The following is a 23,422-nucleotide window of genomic DNA, read 5'->3' as shown; positions in this document are numbered from 1 at the left end:
ATCTCTCTCCTAGTTTAATAAAGAACAGTTCACCACAACTGTCTGCTTCCTGTCCAAAGTAAGTTTGTATCCATGCTGCAACTTTCCTTTAATCCCTGTGTACTTTGTCAAATACCATGCAAATTCCATATTCTCATCAACCACACTAGCATTGCCAACTCTCACTGTAACTTCATGAAGAACTCAATCAAGAAAATCAGTCATAATTTCTTTTTTGTATTTGTCAGATTTTCATTGCAAAGCCCAAACTGGTAGTGAAATTATTTTATTGATCATTTTCTGGTTCAGTTGAACAGTTAAACCTGTTTTCTGGGCTGGGCCAGGAATTATTTAATTTTGTGGGATTTTTGCTTTTAAGATGAGGAATTGCTTGTTAACTCTATAACCACAATGAAATGTACCTAGAAGTAATAAAACCATTTACGGCACACAGAGGCTGTTCAGTTTACCAAGTCAGCTGCGTTGGTATAGCAACCAGTTAGTCGCTTTTGGTGCGTTCCGTCCCGATAGCCCTGCACGTTTATTTCTCTCAACTGTCAGTTGAATTTGCCTTTGAAATCATTGATCAGTTCTGCTAACCCAATCCTTGTGAGCAGTGAGTTCCAGTCATTATCACTTGCAACTCAGAAATGTTCTTCCATTTGCCCCTTTGCACATCTTATCTAAACCTTAAATCTGTGTACCCTTAGCCCTTGATCCGTCAGTATTGGGAACAGTTCTTTCTTGTCTAGCTTATCATAGAAACATAGAAAATAGGAGCAGGGGTAGGCCATTCAGCCCTTCAAGCCTGCTCCACCAGTTTATTATGATCATGTCTGATCATCCAACTCAGTAACCTGTTCTCCCTTTCCCCTTAACTCCAAGAGCTATATTTAACTCCTCCTCCAAAATATACAATATTTTGGCCTCAATTGCTTTCTGTGGTAGAGAATTCCACAGTCACACCTTAGACTGTGATCGTTGGTTCCATTAAAATATATTGTGAATAGCTGGAGTCCCCGTACTGATCCCTGCTGTATGCCACTATTCACTGCCTGCCACTTGGAAAAAGGCCCGTTCCCTGCTGTGAACCAGCTTTCTGCCATCTCAATACATGACCCCCAATCTCTCGTGCTTTCATTTTACACACTAATTGCTTACATAGAAATAATGTTGAAAGCTTTTTGAAAATCCAAATAAACTACATCAACTGGCTCCCCCTCATCAACTCTGAGTTGCATCCTCAAAGAATTCCAGTAGATTTGTTAAGCATGGTTTCCCTTTTGTAGATCTTGCCACTGTTTTCCAAGTATTGTGTTATTAAATCTTTTATAATGGATTCTCACACTTTCTTCACTGTTGACATCAGCCTGACTGGTCTATAATCCCCTGTTTTCTCTGTCTTTTTAAAAAGTGGGATTATGTTAGCTATCTTCCAGTTCATAGGAACTGTTCCAGAGTATATTGAATCTTGCAACATAACCGCCAATACGTTCACTATATCTAGGGCCACTTCCTCAAGTACTCTGGCATGTAGATTATCAGGCCCTGAGGATCTATCAGCCTTGAATCACACCACCACCCACCCAACTTTCATACTCTCTTTTCTCCTTCTTAATCAATTACTTCATCCTCCTTTACTGAGTCCTAAATTGCTCCTAATCCGCAGGTCCAGCTAATTTGTATGCCTCTTCCTTCCATCTAATATTATCCTAATTTCCTGTAAACCATTGTTTGGCCACCTTTCCCGATTTATTTTGACACCAGACAGGAGTAAACAAGTGTTTCAGTTCACTCGTGCTCTTTGAATGTTTGCCATTGCCTATCCACCATCATCCCTGTAAGTAACATTCCCCAATCTATCATAGCCAACTCACGCCTCTCACTAAAACATTATCCACCACTCCTGTCTAATCAATGGTCCTGTAGATATCAGAACTGCTTGTACACACTTTGATTAAGGCACTCAATTGACACTTGCCTAACTTAGGGAAGATTGGTAGATTATGGCAAACGTTTCCTTCAGTAACTTGGGATGTAAGCCATCCCGACTAGGCATTGTAACCACACTAAAGAAAGCTAGCCTTTCCAATAGCTTCTGCCTCAATTTTCACTCCATCCATTACAACTTCTATATTTGTTGTCGTCATCATCTTCCTTGGTAAACGCTGATATAAAGTATTGTAAGCTGCATCGTCCTCCACCTCGAATAAATCACTAACTCTGTCCTTATTTGGATTCACGCCACCTCTTACTCTTTTAATGCCAGTAGAAGATCTTTGTGTTGCTTTTCTGTGTTCCCTTTTATGTTGACAGTCATTCTATTCCCAGCTCACTGGTATTAATTCTTTTTCACTTTCCCTCTCAACCTGTTGTATTTGACCTGGTTCTTGCTTGAAGAACTCTAAAGAACTCAAAGCTGAAATACATTGTATATCCTCTTCTTTTTTTCATCATATTCTTTTTCTCCCTCCTTCGCTTTGGTTCCCCTAATTTTTGCTCTTAGAATGTTCCTGATCTGCAAAGTTAGATTTATAATGCATGTGTTGTAATCCTGCATGCATTCTAAATCTAATTTCTTGTAATTCTTGTAGCCCTCTTGGACCATTCCTATTTAATGTTATACATTCTCTAGTACTTTCTACGACTCATTTTATGCATCTTAATCCTCTTTTTTTTTGTACTTATGTCCTGGTGCCCATCTACCTGACAAATTAGTTTAAAACCTTCCCTGACCAGGAGATTGGTTCTAGTCTTTTTGAGATACAATCTGTCCCTTTTGAATAAGTGCCTCTAGTCCCAGAATCTGAAGCCTTTCTTCCTACATAATTCTTCAAGCTATGCATTGATTCGTCCTTTCTCCCTATTTCTGCTTTCGCCAGCATGTAGCATGAGAGTTTCGGAGATTATTGCCTTCAAGGTCTTGCTTTTGAACCTCTAGTTCCTGAAACTCTGAACGAAGGACCTCAATACCTACCCTCTTAATGTGATTGGTACTGATGTATACCACAACTTCAGGCTCACTCACTTTCCCCTGCAGAATATTTTGATTTTTTTAAATCCTGGCACTAGGGAGGCAGTATACTCTGCGAATCTCACACTGATGGTTGCAGCAATGTTTGTCTGTCCTCCTGACTATTGAATCACCTATACTGCCTTTTGTTGCCTTTATTGTTCCCTCCTTTGCAGTCCTTTGCCCATTAGCATCATGGTTTGACCTTCACTCCTTCAAGGTATGGTCATCCCCAGCCATTTCAAAGCTGAGTACATCTGTTTGAGAGTGGTACGTAGTCTGAAGACTTTTGTACTTCTTGCCTCTCCCTTCTGTCTCGGATGGCCACACATCAATTCTTACGGTCAGCGGATGGTCACTTCTTGAACTTACGATTCAGAAATCACACTTCTCCCCGATGCTGTGCATTAATTTGTACATGAATGCAGTGAAACCTTCTGGATTAATTGACTTCGGCATGAAAAGATCTTAAGTCCCCATTATATGGTCATTTCAAAAACAGAATCGGTTATTAAATACTTGCTGATTAAATTTGTTATTCACATTTAACTATTTTGCTCAAGTTACCCCCAATCATCCTGTTCTACCAAATTGTTGAGTTGGTAGTGTTATAGTTTCTGACACAAAAACCACTTATGGTTATGCATTTTTTTCTTTTTATAGAATAATTTTATTTGGAAAATTGTTCAGAGTCCTTGCCCAGTTTATTTCTCTCTGATTTGCTCTGGCAAGCTCCTGATGATGTCAGAATCGCCAGGATCAATGATCGCCAGTGTATGCACACTGTAGTATTTGCCGTAAGCTTTGCCTCGTTCAATGTTGTTGCCACTGTAGTGATGCACACCAGTTTTTGCTAACGTAGCATAGTACTCAATCTCAGATTTCCTCAAGGCTGGGCAGTTGTTGGCCAGAATAACCAACTTGGCTTTGCCTTGACAAATCATTTTCAAAGTCTGTTTGTAGCCCAGCGCACATTTGCCACTTTTCGTAACCAGCTGGAGTCTAGAGTTGATGGACTCCAAAGATTTTTTCGTCTTGGTCGCAACCATCTTGCCTGCCTGTGCTTGCTGAGGGGGAGGGAGGTGAGGAGTGGACGCGGTGAACTCGGCAGCGTGGGTTTGAGCTCCGCTGCGGAAGGAGTGGCAGCGCCGGCAAGGGTGCGCTGCTTGCTGGAACATGAAATATATATTACTTGCTGATTTGGAATGCAGTTTCCACTGCTCAAGCAGTCATTAAGTGCATTGAAGAACACATTTTGTATAATAGGTAACAATCTTTTGATATTTTTTGGTATTATCTACATCCATCTATGCTAAATTGAATTATGGCAGCAGGTGTCCTTTCAATGCAGACATTATTGAAATAAATATTGATGTTCATTTTCTTCTAATCCTGTTGACTGTAAGTCCTTCCACAATTTATCCAGTTTAGATATGTTTTCTAGACATATAACCTTACCTGTTTGCTCATTCCACTCTGATCGGTTGGGCATTTCCCCTATCAATGATGAGCCTACAATCAATACGATGCCGTTATTGAACTCATTTCCCAAACCATCTGGTTTCCCTCTTTCTCGCTACATTGAAAACTATTCTTAGCTCACCTTGTTTATTTTCTCTGTGGACATCGCTTCAGTGTCATGCCTTGGGTGATTTTGCCCTGTTAAAAGAGGCGAGCTAAATGCAATTTGTCTTCATTTCATTTATGTTTGTCCGAGTCCATTACCTCATAAGCATTGTAAATACTTGGCCAAACTTATTCCAACAATTGTGCTCTTTTTCTAGTTTAGCTAGTTGAAAATAGTAGAAAGGAGTTGTTGCTGGGGAAAAAAGTTAGTCATTAGAAAATTTACAACATAGTCATTTCAAACAGTGTGTTCCAGACTCCTTTGCCCCCTGGCTGGAAAATATTTGCCTTAACTTGCCTCTTATCCTTTTGCCAAAAATACTTCAAACCTATCCTCTCTTGTTATTGATCTTTCTGCCAAGGGAAATGGGTTCTTCCTCCCCTTGCTATCTGGCACTTCATAATGTTGCACGTCACGATTCGTTCTTCTCTTAGAAAATAACACCAGCCTACCCAATCTTTCCTCATAGCTGAATTATGTAATCCAGGGGCTGTCAGATTACTGGTGTCTCTCTCCAAAGGTGTTCAAAGGCAGAGCAGAAACTCCAAATAATGTTATGAAGTCTGACCAGATCCCAACAGTTTTTATTTTGGCATTAGTGGGAGGATCAGGAGTTACAATCCAGTATGTGATTCTACTGACAAGGAATCATAGAATCCCTACAGTACAGAAAGAAGCCATTCAGCCCATCAAGCCTGTACTGACCACAATCCCATCCAGGCTCTATTCCCATAACCCCTCATTTATCCTGCTAATCCCTGACATGGGTCAATTTAGCATGGTCAGTCCACCTAACCCACACATCTTTGGACTGTGGGAGGAAACTGGAGCACCCGGAGGAAACTCACACAGATACGGAGAAAATGCAAACTCCACACAGTAATCGAGGCCGGAATTGAACCCGAGTCTCTGGTGCTGTGAGGCAGCAATGTTAATCATTGTGCTGCTTTTATCTAAACAAACTTTATTTAACAATGCAGTTTATCTATAACGATTGGCAAAGTGGTCAGTATTGCTGCCTCAGTGTCAGGGACCCAGGTTCAATTCTGGCCTTGGATGGCTGTCAGTGTGGTGTTTGCACATTCTTTTCATGTCAGCACAGGTTTCCTCCCACAGTCCAAAGATGTGCAGGTAAGGCTGATTAGCCATGCTAAATTGCCCCACAGTGTCAGTGGGAGTAACAAGGTAAATATGTGGGGTTACAGGGATAGGGCCTGGGTAGGATTGCTGTCAGTACAGGATCGAAGAGCTGAATGGCTTCCTTCTGCAATGTAGGGATTCTGTGATAACAGATGAATTAGCTTGACTTTTACCAATTGAAATACTTAGATATGACCTAATTCTATTAGTTACAATTCAAACAATGTTCTTCTCAACTTAAACTCATCTTCAAAATCAGTTAGCAAATATCATTGGCGCACAAGCATGTACTTGTTAATCCTAGAGCCTTTGAACACCTCTGGAGAGAGACACCTGTAATCTGACAGCCCCAAACATCACCCTCCAGAGGGAGAGAAAGACAGAGACATCTCTTGCTGCTTTTAGGACTTGGCAGAAACTGGCTGTTTCAAAATAAAAGAGAAGTTTGTTTTTTCCCTGCAAGTTCAGCACCACCCATTCACAGATCCCAACCAAAAGCAATCATTAGTGTGCATTCTCAGCATGAAAGCTGCATGGTACAGATAAATTGGCACAGAAACCACTGAATTTTAAACATACCCGTTGTAAGAAATAGGATAAAAATACATTAATACCCACTGTACCATCAAGTGTAACCACATCCTTCCAATAATACAATGACCAACACTGCATGTCGTGTTCTTGCTATGGCTTAACTAGTGTTCTTCGCAGTTCTGGCATAAACTCTCTGCTCTTGTATTCTATGATGTAGAGATGCCAGCGTTGGACTGGGATAAACACAGTAAGAAGTCTCACAACTCCAGGTTTGAGTCCAACCAGTTTATTTGATAGTAATCTTACAAGCTTTCGGAAATGGTGTTCCTTCGTCAGGTATGTGGAAGGTTCTGATCAGAGAAGGGCATATAAAGTCACACACAGTTTACAGAATACTGATTAGAATGCAAGTCTTTACAGCTAACCTGCTATTCAAGTCTTAAAGATAAAGACAATGTGAGTGGAGATAGCATTAGCATCGGTTAAAGAGATGTGTATTGTCTCCAGACAGGAGAGTAAGTGAGATTTTACAAGCCCAGGCAAGTCATGGGGGTTACAGATGGGTTCATGTCACACTCTCTGTAACCCCCATGACTTGCCTGGGCTTGTAAAATCTCACTTACTCTCCTGTCTGGAGACAATACACATCTCTTTAACCAATGCTAATGCTATCTCCACTCACATTGTCTTTATCTTTAAGACTTGAATAGCAGGTTAGCTGTAAAGACTTGCATTTTAATCAGTATTCTGTAAACTGTGTGTGACTTTATATGCCCTTCTCTGATCAGAACCTTTCACACACCTGACGAAGGAACACCGTTTCCAAAATCTTGAGATTACTATCAAAAACTGGTTGGACTCCAACCTGATGTTGAGACTTCTTACTTGTATTCTATGACAAGGTTAATTTTAAAAAAGTCCTGTTTGCCTTGACCAACCTTGTCTTTATTATTTAAACCATATTCTGAGATCTGTGGTCATGCACTCTCTCTCAGTATCCAACCATCTATTGTGCATCCCTTTGCCTATTTTCTGTCTTCAGTTGTGCTTAGAATCTTTTCTGTCCACCTCAGAGAGCAAATAGGGCCTCAACTTTATTTAAATGTTATTATCCAAGTGCTTATTTTTACGAAAATCCCAATATTATGACTTCTTTGCAATGTACAAATTTTGCAAAAATCAAAAGCTGCCTGAAAGTCATATCAGTGAACATCACATTCCAAATGAAGGTGAAATACATGTAGTAGAAAAATGTATGTTTGAGCTTTAGTCACTATATAAATAGATTCAGCTTTAAGCTTGGGTGTATTAGCTGTATTATGCATTGTGCTAGGTTATGAGATCAGAAACCCCAAGGTATATTACAAAGTTAGACTAGACCCCAACTATTTGCTATTTTGGCATTAATTTGAGGATATGATGATTCACTCTGGGCATGATTCTATTGACACTAGGAAGCTTTTATCAGAACAAACTTTATTCAACAATACAGTTTAACTATAACAAATGAATCAGCTTCCCATTTAACATTTGACCAATACTTACACATGACGAGATACAATTCTTAATTGCTAACCATTCTCTATTAGTTTTAATTCAAGCAATATTCCTCAAACAGATTTAAAACCCCTCTTCAAAGTCAATTAGCAAATTACAGGCTTACATGGCTGTATTTGGGCTGCCATTCCTAAACCATCCAGAACACCACTCGAGAGAAAGAGACCTATTTCTCCTATCAGATCCCAAACAGAAGCCTCCTGAAAGAGAAATATTTCTTCTTTCAGAACCTGGCAGTAACTGCCTGCTTTTCCCTGTAAATTTAGCTCCTCCCCTTAAACACATGACTGTCTGTCAATTAACCTAATTAAAATCCTAATCTGAACCTCTGGGGAAAAACCGAAGAAACAAAAGTGCATTTTTTTTAGATTTAAAACAAAAATATCCTGAGCTAAAATTAGTCATTAGCCTGCATTTTCAGCATGTGTGTTGCCTGGTGACCAGATAAATCGGCACCATGTAAAACGGCTGAATTTTAAACATACCCCCTCACAAGCATGATAAAAATATATTTCTTAAAGGCACCGTATCACCATTACAAATGTGAATTATAATCCAATTGTAGAGAGCACTGGATTTCATGGAGGGAGAGATGGGGTTGTAAAAGCTGCTCCCTGTGGGCGGCACGGTAGCACTGTTGCTTCACAGCTCCAGGGACCTGGGTTCGAACCCCAGCTTGGGTCATGTCTATGTGGAATTTGCACATTCTCCCTGTGTCTGCCTTGGTTTCCTCTGGGCGCTCAGGTTTCCTCCCACAGTCCAAAGATGTGCGGGCTAGGTTGATTAGCCATTCTAGATTGCCTTTAATGTCCTGGGATGCATAGGTTAGAGGGATTAGTGGGTAAATATGTAGGGATATGGGGATAGGGCCTGGGTATTGTGGTAGGTGGTATTGTGGTAGGTGCAGACTCGATAGGCCAAATGGCCTCTTTCTGTACTGTAGGATTCTATGATTGAAAACATTGGAGAAAACCTGAAATTCCATGTTATGAAATTGGAGTTTTATTAATTTAGTTGCCTTCACGTATTGACTTACTGACTATTACCATGAAAATTGTGATGGTAAATTTATTTTGAAGAGATACTTTCCTGTGTCAGTTATGGAGGCTATCTTTCACTTGCTGAAGAAATAATTTTTACTGCACACATTTACCCAGTAAGTTAAGTAACTATCTTACATGAACAAAATCAAATACATGTTTGTAAAATGCATATTAGCTATCTGTATAGTATTTTAGTCTTTGGTTTGTCTGATATCGTAGAAATCATCAATGTCTTGGAAATGAGTATTTCTCTCAATAGTAACCATGAACCATTCACATATATTCTGTGCAGTAAATAGGCTCACAACACCAGGTTAAAGTACAACAGGTTTATTTGGTAGCATGAGCTTTTGGAGCGTTGCCCCATCACCAGTCACCTGATGAAGAGGCACCTAAATTCATAAGCAATTTTATGACCATTGTTCATTCTCCCTTGCTTTACTGAGATGCTGCTCGTTAACAAGCCTCTGAAATTTCAGAAATTTTTATAAGTAGGCTTTCTTCTCTGACTATTCATGTGTTTGTAATTCCTTGTTCTTGTTTATACTGAACACACAACTTCCAATCAGTTGTAAAAGGAAAATGTTTTGCCATTGAATTTTGCTTCTTCCCTCCATAAAAACCTGAATATTCAAACCTCAATTGCTTTCCATTTTGATTGAGAGATTGTGCAGCCACAGACTCAGTGACTCATAAGAGAAACTGCACCCCCCCCCCCCCCCCCCCCCCCCCAACCAATACATCATAATAAAAGGCATGACACCTCATTTATGTTATTTGACCAATTTGATATCTTATGGAATGGAAACAAGCTGGTCTGGGTAATAACTAGCTTCTAACCCTTTTTGTTTTCTTGATGGTAAACAAATACTAAATTCTCAATATAATCAAATGGAGGATAGATGGCGGTGTAGTTGTAAGGTCACTGCTCTAGTAATGCTGAAGTTCAGGCTAGTGCTCTTGGGGGCATTGGTTCAAATCCCACCATGGCAGCTGGTGGAATTTAAATTCATTTAATAAATCTGGAATATAAAGGTAGTCTCAGTAATGGCAACCATGTCAACTGTTGTCCATTGTTGTATAAATACTCATCTGATTCACAGGAAGGGAGTCTACCAACTTTGTGTAATCTGATCCACAGATGGCTCCAGATCCACAGCACTGTGGTTGACTCTTGACAGCCCTCTGAAATGCCTGAGTAAGCCACTCAATTCAAGTGCAGTTAAGGAAGCACAATAAATTATGTATGGCCTTGCCAGTGATGCCAGCATCCCAAAAAAGAACGAAGAAAAAAATCTGACGCCAGTCACTAAAGTCAGTTCTAACAAAGAGTCATCCAGACTTGGGATGTTAGCTTTGTTCGCTATCCATCGATGCTATAAGACCTACTGAGAATTTTCAGCATTTTCTGTTTTTCCAATTCGAGCATCCAGTAATGTGTTTTGATTTTTTTTTAGAGAAACTAGTGAAGTATAATAAAATAACAAAATTCAGATGCTCTGAAATACAAAGCAAATCGTACAAAATTCAAAAGTCTGTCAGTAAATTTTAATTGACAATAGAATTTTAAGTATTTTAAATCATGTGACATACCACATCTATAGTAAACCATATGGTCAGTTTGGATTGGTTTGCTGAAGACTAAATGAAAAAGGTCATATAAGGTCACATGACAAAGGTTCCATCCCATTAATATAATAGAACACTACAGCACAAACAGGCCCTTTGGCCCACGAGTTGCGCTGATCATGTCCCTACCTACTAGGCCTATCTATAACCCTCAATCCCATTAAATCCCATGTACTCATCCAGAAATTTCTTAAGACCCCAACGAGTTTGCCTCCACCACCACCGATGGCAGCCGATTCCACTCACCCATCACCCTGAGTGAAAAACTTACGCCTGACATCTCCTTTGTACCTACTCCCCAGCACCTTAAACTGTGTCCTCTCGAAGTGACCATTTCAGCCCTGGGAAACAGCCTCTGAGAATCCACCCGATCTATACCTGTTAACATCTTATAAACCTCTATCAGGTCACCTCTCATCCTTCGTCTCTCCAGGGAGAAAAGACCTAGCTCCCTCAACTTATCCTCATAAAGGGATGCCAGCCAATCCAGGCAACATCCTTGTAAATCTCCTCTGCACCCTTTCAATTGCTCCCACATGTTTCTTGTAATGAGGCGACCAGAACTGCGCACAGTACTCCAAGTGGGGTCTGACTAGGGTCTCATAAAGCTGCGGCATTATCTCCCGACTCCTAAACTCAGTCCCTCGATTGATGAAGGCCAGTACACCATACGCCTTCTTAACCACATCCTCTACCTGCGAGGCCAATTTAAGAGTCCTATGGACCTGGACCCCAAGGTCCTTCTGATCCTCTACACTGCTAAGAGTCTTCCCCTTGATATTATACTCCTTCATCCCATTGGACCTGCCAGAATGGACCACTACACATTTATCTGGGTTGAAGTCCATCTGTCACTTTTCCGTCCAGTCTTGCATCCTATCTATGTCATGCTGCAACTTCTGACATCCCTCCAGACTATCCACAACACCACCAACCATAATATTGAATGGCAGTGTACCATGAAATACTTCTGTTTTAATTTACCGTTCTGTCTGTCAGATGCTTATTTTCGAATATTAGCTATCCAGAGAACACGTCCAGAATCTAATTTTGGTGACAAATTATTTTATCTGTAAGTACTTCGGTTAATATAAATAAAAGTTACAACTGAATTGGAAGCATGGGAAGGCCACTGCTTAGTGGTATTATTGGTAGACTATTAATCCAGAAACTGAACTAATGTACTGGAGACCTGATTTCAAATCCCACCATGGCAGATGATGGAATTTGAATTCAATAAAAACTTATCTGGAATTAAGAATCAACTGATGACCATGAAATCTTGTCGATTGTTAGGAAAAACCCATGTGGTTCACTAATGTCTTTTAGGGAAAGAAATTTGTGGTCAGTACAGACCTGATGGGCTGAATGGCCGCGTCCTGCACTGTAGGGATTCTGTGAAAGAAGGCAAATGCACATGGGATAGAGGGGAATTTGATAAAATTGATTCAAAGTTGTCTCAGTTGTAGCAGAGGGTGATGACAGAAGGCTGCGTTAGTGACTGGAACGATGTGGAGATGCCGGCATTGGACTGGAGTAAACACAGTAAGAAGTTTGACAACACCAGGTTTAAGTCAAACCAATTTATTTGTGAGTTTACTATCAAATAAATTGGTTGGACTTAAACCTGGTGTTGTCAGACTTCTTAGTGACTGGAAACCAGTGTCCAGGAGCATACCACAAGGTTGGGTTCCCCCTTATTCACTAGGATGCTGCCTGGGATGGAATATTTAAGTTATGAAGAGAGGTTGGATCAGCTTGAGTTGTTTTTGTTGAGCAGAGAAGACTGAGGGATGACCTGATTGAGGGACATGGACAGAGTGGATAAAGAGCAGCTGTTCCCCTTGGTTGAAGGGTCAATCGCAAGGGGACATAGGTTTAAGGTGAGGGGCAGGAAGTTTAGAGGTGATGTGAGGGAAAGGGGGTGGCGACAGTCTGGAATGCGCTACCTGGGAGGGTGGTGGTGGGTGTCTCACATTCTTGAAAAAGTACCTGGATGAACAAGCACTTTGCATCTCATTACATTCAAGGCTATGGGCCAAGTGCTAGTGAATGGGATTAGGTGGGAGGTCAGCTGTTTCTCTTGTGTGAATGCAGACTTGATGGGCCAAAGGGCCTCTTCTGCCATGATTCTATATTTGTCGCACTGTGTGGAGGTGTTGATGTAGGTGGGGTACAAGTTTGATCTGGAAAAGGAAAAAAGAGACTTCAAAAAAGAATTATGGATATTATACTTTGTTCATGATTTGGTAATTCTGCCTGGAGCAGTTTATATCAAATTAATTTCAATTTTTATATCACATAAAATTACATAATATTCAGTTCAGAAGAGACCATTCAGTCAAACTATTCTGTGCTGATATTTATGTTTCACTTTAGTCTCCTTCCATTCCCATCTCTTTCTTCTCAACATTTCAGCATATCGATCTAATCTATTTTCTCACCTGCTCACCCAGATTTTGTTTGAAAGCATCCTGGCTATTTGCCTCAATCACTTGAGTTGTTAAGAAGTTGTGAGCAAGTTCTAATTCTATGTTCTGACTGCTGAGTAAACTACTTTCTCCTTATTTCTGTATTAGATTTATTATTTATCTTGTTTTTATGGTCCCTAGTTTTAGATTCTCCCACAAGTGGAAATATTGCCCCCATTTTTACCTATCCAACCCATTTATAGGTTCAAAGATCTCGACCAGGCCACCTCGGTCTTGTCTCGTGTAAATGAAAAATCCAACTCATTCAATCTTTTTGAAAGCTGTAATAATCTCACTTCTGGTACTGTCCTTGTAAATCCTTGTTCTTTTTCTAGTGCATCTACATTCCATATGTAGGATCGTCTTGCCTCCCGGATGCCAAGGTCAAGGGTGTGTGGTTGGTCATGTTTGACCAATCTATTAGAGTTTTTTGAGGAGGTCACTAGGAAAGTGGATGAAGGGAAGGCGGTGGATGTTGTCTACCTGGATTTTAGCAAGGCCTTTGACAAGGTCCCTCATGGGAGATTAGTTCAGAAGGTTCAGTCGCTAGGTATACATGGGAGGTAGTAAATTGGATTAGACACTGGCTCATTGGAAGAAGCCAGAGAGTCGTTGTGGAGGATTGCTTATCTGAGTGGAGGCCTGTGACTAGTGGTGTGCCGCAGGGATCGGTGTTGGGTCCCTTGTTGTTTGTCATCTATATCAATGATCTGAATGATAATGTGGTAAATTGGATCAGCAAATTTGCTGATGATACAAAGATTGAAGGTGTAGTGGATAGTGAGGAAGGTTTTCAAAGCTTGTGCAGGGATTTGGACCAACTAGAAAAATGGGCTGAAAAATGGCAAATGGAATTTAATGCAGACAAGTGTGAGGTATTGCACTTTGGAAGGACAAACCAAAGTAGAACGTACAGGGTAAATGATAGGACTCTGAAGAGTGCAGTTGAACAGAGGGATCTGGGAATACAGGTACAGAATTCCCTGAAAGTGACGTCACAGGTGGATAGGGTCATAAAGAGTGCTTTTGGTACACTGGCCTTTATAAATCAGATTATCGAGTATAAAAGTTGGAGTGTTGTGGTAAGGTTTTATAAGGCATTGGTGAGGCCGAATTTAGAGTATTGTGTACAGTTTTGGTCACCTTGTCACAGGAAGGATGTAAATAAGGTTGAAAGAGTGCAGAGAAGCTTCATGAGGATGTTGCCGGGAAGCTGAATTATAGAGAGAGATTGAATGGGTTAGGACTTTATTCCCCGGAGCGTAGAAGGATGAGGGGAGATTTGATAGAGGTGTACAAGATTTTGATGGGTATAGAGAGTGAATGCAGGCAGGCTTTTTCCGTTGAGGCTAGGGGAGGAAAAAAACCCTGAGGGTATGAGTTAAGGGTGAAAGAAGAAAAGTTTGAAGGGAATATTAAGGGGGGATTCTTCACACAGAGTGGTGGGAGTGTGGAATGAGCTGCCAGATAAAGTGGTAAATACAGGGTCACTTTTAACATTTCAGAAAAACTTGGACAGGTTCATGGATGAGAGGGGTGTGGAGGGATATGGTCCAAGTGCAGGTCAGTGGGACTAGGCAAAAAATGGTTCAGCACAGACAAGAAGGGCCAAAAGGCCTGTTTCTGAGCTGTAATTTCCTATGGTTCGAGTGACCAGCAATGTGTATAATACTCAAATGTGGACTGACCAAATTCCTGTACAAGTTTAACATCACTTTTGATTTCAGTTGCTCTAGAAATAAACCGTGGTTTTCACATTTTTTAATCACTATCTAGATATTTTTGTTGATTTGCCTACCTGTATTCCGAGAAACTTCTGCTCTTCTATCCTGTTCAGTTTCTTTCTTGGATGTTTAAGTATTTTCCTGTCAAAAATTGTTTAAGTTCATTTACCACTTCACTGCCCAATCTGCGAGTTTTCCAATGTTGTTTATATTATGTTACTTTGTTCCTCACTGTTGTCTGTAGCTGCAAAGTCTGATACTGAGTTATTGTTCCCAAGAGCAGCACGGTGGCACAATGGTTAGCACTGATGCCTCACAGTGCCAGGGACCTGGATTTGATTCCAGCCTTGGGTGACTGTATGGAGTTTGCATGGGTTTCCTCTGGGTGCTCCGGTTTCTTCCACAATCCAGAGATGTGCAGGCTAGGTTGATTAGCCATGCCCAGTTGCCCTTTAGTATCAGAGAAATGAGCAGGAGAAATGCATGGGATTATGGGAAAAGAACCTGGGTGTGATTGTTGTTGGTGCAGGCTCAGTGAACCATATAGCCTCTTTCTGCACTGTGGGGATCCTAAGTGCGCTTCATTAATATTAGGGCAGGTGACCAAAAGTTTGATCAAAGAAGTCCATCTTAAGACAAAATCTAAAAGCCTAAATTAAAGCAAAATACTGCCTCACTCCCATCAGCATCCTGCAGGGGCCATTCCTTCTGGGATAGCCTGGTCTATTCTTCCATCACACCCAACACCTCACCCCTCCTCACAGCACCTTCCCATGCAATAGTAGAAGGTGCAACACCTGCTCCTTTACCTCCTCCCTTCGCACTGTCCCAAGGCCCCAGCACGCTTTTTCAGCATCACTTCACATGCACCTCCTTTAATCTGATCTATTGCATTTGCTCCTCCTAATGCAGTCTACTTTACATTGGAGAGACCAAATGCAGACTGGGTCTGCTTTGCAGAACACTTTGGCCTGTCCACAAACAGGACCCAGACCTTCCTGTCACTTGCCATTTCAACACACCATCCTGCTCTCTTGTTCACATCTTTGTCCTTGGCCTGTTAATGTTCCAATGAAGCTTTTAACACAATCTGGAACACTAACAAACTGAATTGTTTTACAGTTAGGCACTTTACAGCCTACCTGGCTGAATATTGAGCCCAACACTTCAGGTCATGAACTGTCCTCCATCTCCACTCCATTTCCATTTACTTCATTTTGTTTATTATATGAATCCATTTTTATTACTTTACAATCTTATATATTAGTTTCTTCTATTGTTTCATTTGTTGACTTCTAAACCTCACTTTCACACACACACATCTCACTAGGGTCATCTGCCCCATTCATCAGGTTGTCCTTCACACTGCACCTTTTGTTCTGCCATTTGCACATTCCGTTCTGTTAACGGATGTTACTAAAACCATTCTCAGCCTTTATTCCCACCATCTATGTTCCCTTTTGTCATTTTGCCTATGACATCTCAGTCAATCACACAACCCCCACCACCCACTCTTACAGTTTAAATCATCCTATTTTCTTTGTCTTCAGCTCTGATGAAGGATCATCCAGACTTGAAATGTTGGCTGTGTTCTCTCTCCAAAGATGCTGCCAGACCTGCTGAGATTTTCTGAGCATTTTCTGTTTTTGTTGTAGGCCTCGTTCAAGGAGGAGAGGTAAAAATTTAGTAAGAAAGTTCTAGAGAGCTTGCAGTCCAGGCATTCTTAACATGAGTTTTAATTGCAAAAAATACCCTCCCCCTTTCCCTGGTTGTCAAGAACTAAATCAGGATGCGCTGTGGAATGATCACAGGACCTAGTTATTATGGTTCTGCTACTTAATGTTTAAACTTGTTTATCTAGTAGGAAGCAGGGCAGGTGAACATCCATTATCCAAAACACACATTACTCTTAAGTCTTCAGCTGATTACATGCTTACAACTGTCAGTCAATATCAACTTCTTGACTGCCCTTTGCAGCAATCTTTGTTTTACATGACTAAGGTTACCAACACTGGACATATTCCTGGAGGTTTCATAACATGCCATGCTATCCTGTCATTGCTTCATCCAATTGAAATGGTTTCCAGTTCCCCCTCAACATATTTTTAGTTCAGTGCAAAATAATTGATATCTTTTCAACCTATTGTAGTTTGATAACAAGCTCTTATTTTTTTTAGGCTTGAGCACTGAAGGACTGTATCGTGTAAGTGGAAACAGAACTGATCAAGATAACATTCAAAGACAGTTTGATCAAGGTAATACCACTGCTTCCAAATGTAAAAATGAAGCTTTTTTTCCCCCCTCAAAAATATATTTACATTGTTTTGTAACTACATGGGTTCAAACTACGGTGAGGTGGTGGGCAAACCTACTTTCAAAGGCCTGGAAAGTTCAATCAGAGGATGATCTGTGAGTGAACTCAACCCAATGGAAATGACAAGATTCTGTGAAGAGTTGCTTCTCTCTCTCATGCTTGTTGCTGGTCAGCTAACTTGCAACTCATCAGCTTGAGTACTGAAGTGGCAGCAGTGGGAGGTGCTGTGAGGTTGAGAGTACAGTTTAAACCCATCAACATAGCACTTCTGAGAGCCAGTAAAACTTGAAGTTGCAAAATAATGAGTCCAACTCAAGGTGCATAACTTCAAGAGCCACTGTATGAGGAAACGTAGCAGATGCTGTTATAATCAACATTCTGTTGGTTGGGTAATTTAGTACAGTAGTGGAAATAGACACTTGAGCCTACTCTGCCATTCATGAGATAATGGCTGATCTTCTGCAGATGACACAAAGATTGGCCAAGTGGCTAACAGTGAGATTGAGTGACTTGGGCTACAAGAAGATATAGATGGGGTGGTCAACTCGGCAGATAAGGGACAGATGGAATTTAATCCTGAAAAGTGAGGTGATGCATTTTGGAAGTAGTAATTTGCCAAGAATCATAAAATCATAAAATACTACAGTGCCGAAACAGGCCCTTCGGCTCATCGAGTCTGCGTCGACCACAATCCCACCCAGGCCCTATCCCCATATCCCGACACGTTTACCCGTTAATCCCTCTAACCTACACATCCCAGGACACTAAGGGGCAATTTTAGCATGGCCAATCAACCTAACCCGCACATCTTTGGACCGTGGGAGGAAACCGGAGCACCCGGAGGAAGCCCACGCAGACACGAGGAGAATGTGCAAACTCCACACAGACAGTGACGTGAGCTGGGATTCGAACCCAGGTCCCTGGAGCTGTGAAGCAGCAGTGCTAACCACTGTGCTATCGTGCCGCCCTACAAAGAAGTATTCAATGAATACATGGCACTGGAAAGTACTGAGGAGCAAAGAGACCTTGGCATGTTTGTTCATCAAATTCTGAAGGCAGAAGGGCATGTTGGTGGGCTTGCGAAAAGGCATATGGGACACTTGCTTTTATCAATCAAGGCAAAGATAGCTGTGGGACAGCACAGTGGCATTGCTGTCTCGTAATGCCAGGGACTTGGGTTAAATACTAGCCTTGGATGATTGCATGGAGTTTGCACATTTCGACATGTCTGCATGGGTTTCCTTTAGATGCTCCGGTTTCCTCCCACAGGCCAAAATGTGCAGGTTAGGTTTATTGCCCCTTAGGGTCAGGGAGATTAGCAGAATTATACGGGGATAGGGCCTGGGTGGGATTGTGGTTGGTGCAAATGGGCCAAATGGCAGCCTCCTGCACTGTAGGGATTCTATGAAAAGCAAGGAGGTCACGCTGGAGTTGTATAGAATTTAGTTGAGTACTATGTGTAGTTCTGGTTGCCACATTATAGGAAGGATGTGTAAATACATTGGAGAGGGAGCTGATGAAATTCACCAGGATGTTGCCTGGGATGGAACATTTTAAGTTATAAAGAGAGGTTGGATAGTTTTGAGTTGTTTTTATTGGAGCAAAGACCAAGGGGTGACCTGACTGAGGTGTACAAAATTGAAGGGCATGGACAAAATGGAAAGAGAACAGGAGTTCCCCTTAATTGAAGGGTCAGTCACAAGAAGACACAAGCTCAAAATGAGGGGCAGGAAGATTAGGGGTGAAATGTGAGGAAATACCTTTTTATCCAGAAGGTAGTGACGGTCTGGGATGCACTGCCTGGGAAGGTGGTAGTGGTGAGCTGCCTCACATCCTTTAAAAAGTACCTGGATGAGCAATTATGTTATGGGTCAGATTAGAAACTCCGAAGTGTTTTATGAAGCCAGCCTAGAGTAAGTTTTGCATCTTGAATTTGGCATGAACATGAGATGTTTCACTTCAAGTATGTTGCTAAAGACCCACTAGCAAGTTTTTAATAAACAAAGTTAATTTAAGAATACAGTTAACGTGTAATAAGAAAATTAGCAAGTTTTTTTTATCAATTACAAACAAGAAACAAAACAGCCACTACAATGTGTAACTCTTAACGAATATCTCTAAAGTGTTCCAATTAAAACCAAAATCCAATGAACAAAACCCTTTAAATAGGTTTATCAATGCACAGGCTAAAGCTCACTTAATACTGGAATCCAGTTCCCTGGGTTAATGCTGCTTTCAAATGATCGTGAAAACTTAGCAGCTTCAAAACGCCAAAACAGATCCTTTACTGCAGGATGGCAAACAAGATGTGCTTTAAGCTCACTGGTAAAATTTTAAAAACAAAACAGAGAGGGAGACTTCTTTCACCTATGCTTCTAACACTGCAAAACAAATCCAGAAACAACCCTTGTCACATGACCAGTTTTTTCTCCTCCCACCAATGACATCACTTAAGGCTGAGAGCTGCAGGGATCATTTTTTAAAAAAAATCTCTTAAAGGGACACCTAATATCACAATTGGCATGTCGTAACGTTCAAAACTATGGGCCAAATGTTGGTAAATGGGATCAGGTAGATAGATCAGTATAGCATGTCATTTCTCGCATGTCATTGTAGACTCAAGGTGTCGAAAAGCCTCTTCTATACTGTGACTCTTGTGATTCAACCCTATTTGTATTTTGAGTCCAGTTATCACATCATGATAGCCTGACAAATTAGGGAAGATGCTAAAATCTGATGGGTCTGTCGTCCTTCATTTGCTCTTTCCCACCTTTAAGTATACTTGCTTATTTGGTTATATTTACTACCTTCCAATCTGCAGGAAATATTTCAGAATCTATAATATTTTGCGAGATGCCCATCGGTGTATCCATGTTTGCGACCACCTTTCAACGTTCTTCAATGATCTTCAGATCCAGTGAATTTATCAGTTTTCAGTCCCATTAATTTAGATCATAGAACCCTAGAATCCTACAGTGCAGAAAGAGGCCCTTCAGCCCATCAAGTCTGCACCGAACACAATCCCACCCAGGCCCTACACCCCTATCCCTATATATTATACTCACTAATCCCTCTAATCTACACACCCCTGGACACTAAGAGGCAATTTCTTAGTATGGCCAATCAACCTAACCTGCACATCTTTGGACTGTGGGAGGAAACCGGAGAAAACCCACGCAGACATGAGGAGAATGTGCAAACTCCACACAGACAGTGACCCGAGCCGGGAATTGAACGCAGGACCCTGGAGCTGTGAAGCAGCAGTGCTAACCGCCGTGCTACCGTGCAGCCCCGGTCCAGTGCTACTTCTGTAATACAACTAATATCTCTCAATTCCCCATTCTCCTTATTTCCTTTTAGTCCTGGGAGGTATCTGTATCTTCCTCCATGAAGGCAAAGTATTTGTTTACTTTCTCTGCCACTTCCTTATTCCCCATTCTAAATTCTCTTGTCTCTGCCTTTAATAGCCCACATTTGTTTTTACCAATCTTTTCCTTTTTGCATACATATAGAAGTTATTGCAGTCCACTTCTGTGTTTCTTACTAGATCAATTTCATATTCTTTCTTTATCAATTTCTTGGCCCTCTTTTGCTCATTTTTAAAATGCTTGCTACTACTTTGGCACACTCTTAAGCCTCTTCCTTTGATCTAATGCAATCTTTAAGTTCTCTTAGCCACGGTTGGATCACCTTTCATTTTTGTGCCTGAAAGGAATGTAAATTTGTTGTAAACTATGTATTAATTCTTTAAATGTGAGTCACTATTTGTCTATTGTCATCCCTTTTAATGTGTTCTCTTGGCGGCATGGTGCCATAGTTGTTAGTACTGCTGCATCACAGCGCAAGGGATCCGAAGTTCAGTGCAGGCCTCAATTTACTGTGTGAGGTTTGCATGTTTTCCCCGTGACTGTGTGTGTTTCCTCCGGGTGCTCCAGTTTTCTCCCGCAGTCCAAGGATAGAACATTACAGCGCAGTACAGGCCTTTCGGCCCTTGATGTTGCGCCGACCAGTGGAACGAATCTAATGACCCTCTAACCTAAACTATTCCAATGTTATCCATATGCCTATCCACTGATCATTTGAACGCCCTTAAAGTTGGCGAGTCCACAACTGCTGCAGGCAGGGCATTCCACACCCTTACTACCCTCTGAGTAAGTTAGTGGGTCATTGCTTTGTAACTGGTCGGCGCAACATCGTGGGCTGAAGGGCCTGTTCTGCGCTGTAATGTTCTATGTTCTATGAGTAAAGAACCTACCTCTAACATCCGTCCTATATTTATCACCCCTCACTTCAAAGCTATGTCCCCTCGTGTTACCCATCACCATCCGAGGAAAAAGGCTCTCACTGTCCACCCTATCTAATCCTCTGATCATCTTGTATGCCTCAATTAAGTCACCTCTTAACCTTCTTCTCGCTAATGAAAACAACCTCAAGTCCCTCAGCCTTTCCTCATAAGACCTTCCCACCATACCAGGCAACATCCTGGTAAACCTCCTCTGCACTCCTTCCAGTGCTTCCACATCCAAGGATGTGTAGGTTAGATGGATTGGTCATGCTAAATTGCCTCATGGTGTCCCGAGCTGTGTAGGTTAGAGGGGATTTGCAGGGTAAATATGTGGGGTTATGAAGATGGGGCCTAGGTAAAATGTTCTGTTGGAGAGTCGCTGCTGACTCGAAGGGTCGGAAGGCCTCCTGCACCGGAGGGATTCTATGACATTAATCTGCAATCAATTTGCCCTTCGTATCTTTGCAATTTTCTTAGTTTAATTTAAGACTCAAGTTCTGGATTCAACTACATCACTTTCAAACTTGATATGAAATTCTGTCATATTATGGGTACCCCTTGAGGTGCCTTTATAACAAGATTATTAATTAGCCCTTTCTTATTGCACAATACCAGATCTAAAGTAACCTGATATCCAGTTGACTCCTCCACATATTGTTCTAGAAAACCAATTGGTTTCCATTCCAGGCAACTGTCCTCCACATCATTATTGCTTATTAAGTTTACACACTCTATGTAGATTGAAGGTGCTCATGATTACTGTATTGATCTTGTTACATGTACCTCTAATTGCTTTATTTATATCATGCTCTGTGACTACTACTGTTTGGTCTATACACAACTCTGTTTGCTGCCTCTTGTTCCTGAGCTTCACCTAAACTAATGCTACATCTTGAGCTTCTGAAGTAGAGAGATTTGCATTTGTGCATCATATCTCAAAGTATTTCGCAAACTGAATTATTTGAGTGCAGTGACTGAGACAAACATGCAACCACACATTTTTATAATTTTTTTTGACCTTGGGACATCCTAAAAGGCTTGACAATCCGTGAAATACTTTGGAATTGTAGTCACTGCTGGAAATGTAATGGGATAAAATGATCAAATAACTTAAGGAAGTTTAGGACTAGGGAGCATAATTTCAAAAATTTGGACCAGCTCTTTGAGGAGTGAAATTAGGATACAGTTCTGCACTCAAAGGTGGTAGAAGTTTGGAACACTCTTCCACAAATAGTAAGTGATGCTAAATCAGTATCACTGTATGATCAGTTGCTAAATCTAAATCTGAGATTGATATGAGATACAGTAAAAAGGGTTGTGAATGCCTGGATTAAAATCTTCCAACCTTGTGCACGTGATGGAAATGCATTAGCTATTATATCACCAGTCTGTGGACGGGTTGAGGCTATCAAGTGAATTTGAAAAGCATAGGACAGGATATTTTCTAAATGGTAAAGAGCTAAAAACAATGGAGGTCATTAGAAATTTGGGTCCAGGTACATAGATCATTAAAATGTCAAACAGGCTAATGGAATGCTGGCCCTTACATCTGGACAACTGGAATATGAAGAATAAAAGTCATGCTAAAACTGTACATAGCACTGGCGAGGTCATACCAAGTTCTGGGCACCACACCTTAGAAATGATATATTGGCCTTAAAATAAGTAATGTTGCTTTAGCAGAATGACTCCTGATCTCCCAAGAGTTTAATTAAACAAGGTTGTATTCCTTGAATTTGGAAGGTCAAGGGGTGATTTGATTCAAGTTTGCAAGATATTAATGGGAACAAATATGGTAGAGAAACGTTTGCTGCTGTTTTAGAATCTAGGACTCTGGGATGTCGTCAAAACACTTTGCAGGAGTGAAATTAAGAAATACTTTTCACACAAAGGTTAGAATAAGCTTGGAAATCTCTTCTGTAAATGGCAATTGATGCTAGATCAATTCTCAGTTTTAAATCTGAGATTGACTTTTATTAACCAAAGATGGTATATAGAGTTAGACTGCAGTTCAGCATTGTTATTTAATGGCAAAGCTGGCTGGAGGGGCTAAATGACCTCCCTTTGTTGCTGTGTTTCTAACCATAGTCACTTAGTAACCTTGAA

The 23,422-nt window shown here is 41.0% G+C and overlaps 1 protein-coding gene and 1 pseudogene across 2 annotated transcripts in view; one reads left to right on the top strand and one right to left on the bottom strand.

The window, feature by feature from the left end:
- Positions 1-23,422, top strand: part of arhgap5 (Rho GTPase activating protein 5) — an 83,759-nt gene that overhangs the window by 21,005 nt on the left and 39,332 nt on the right. For both annotated transcript variants that reach the window (XM_080202872.1, XM_080202873.1), the window contains exon 4: positions 16,895-16,972. In XM_080202872.1, the coding sequence (XP_080058998.1) occupies positions 16,895-16,972 (78 nt within the window). The remainder of the gene's footprint in view (positions 1-16,894; positions 16,973-23,422) is intronic.
- Positions 3,697-4,041, bottom strand: LOC145352264 (large ribosomal subunit protein eL30 pseudogene; annotated as a pseudogene).

Source organism: Carcharhinus amblyrhynchos, chromosome 14 (assembly GCF_965287045.1).
Source record: "Carcharhinus amblyrhynchos chromosome 14, sCarAmb.v2.hapA, whole genome shotgun sequence".
NCBI lineage: Eukaryota > Metazoa > Chordata > Chondrichthyes > Carcharhiniformes > Carcharhinidae > Carcharhinus > Carcharhinus amblyrhynchos.
This window is presented reverse-complemented; position numbering and strand designations above follow the sequence as displayed.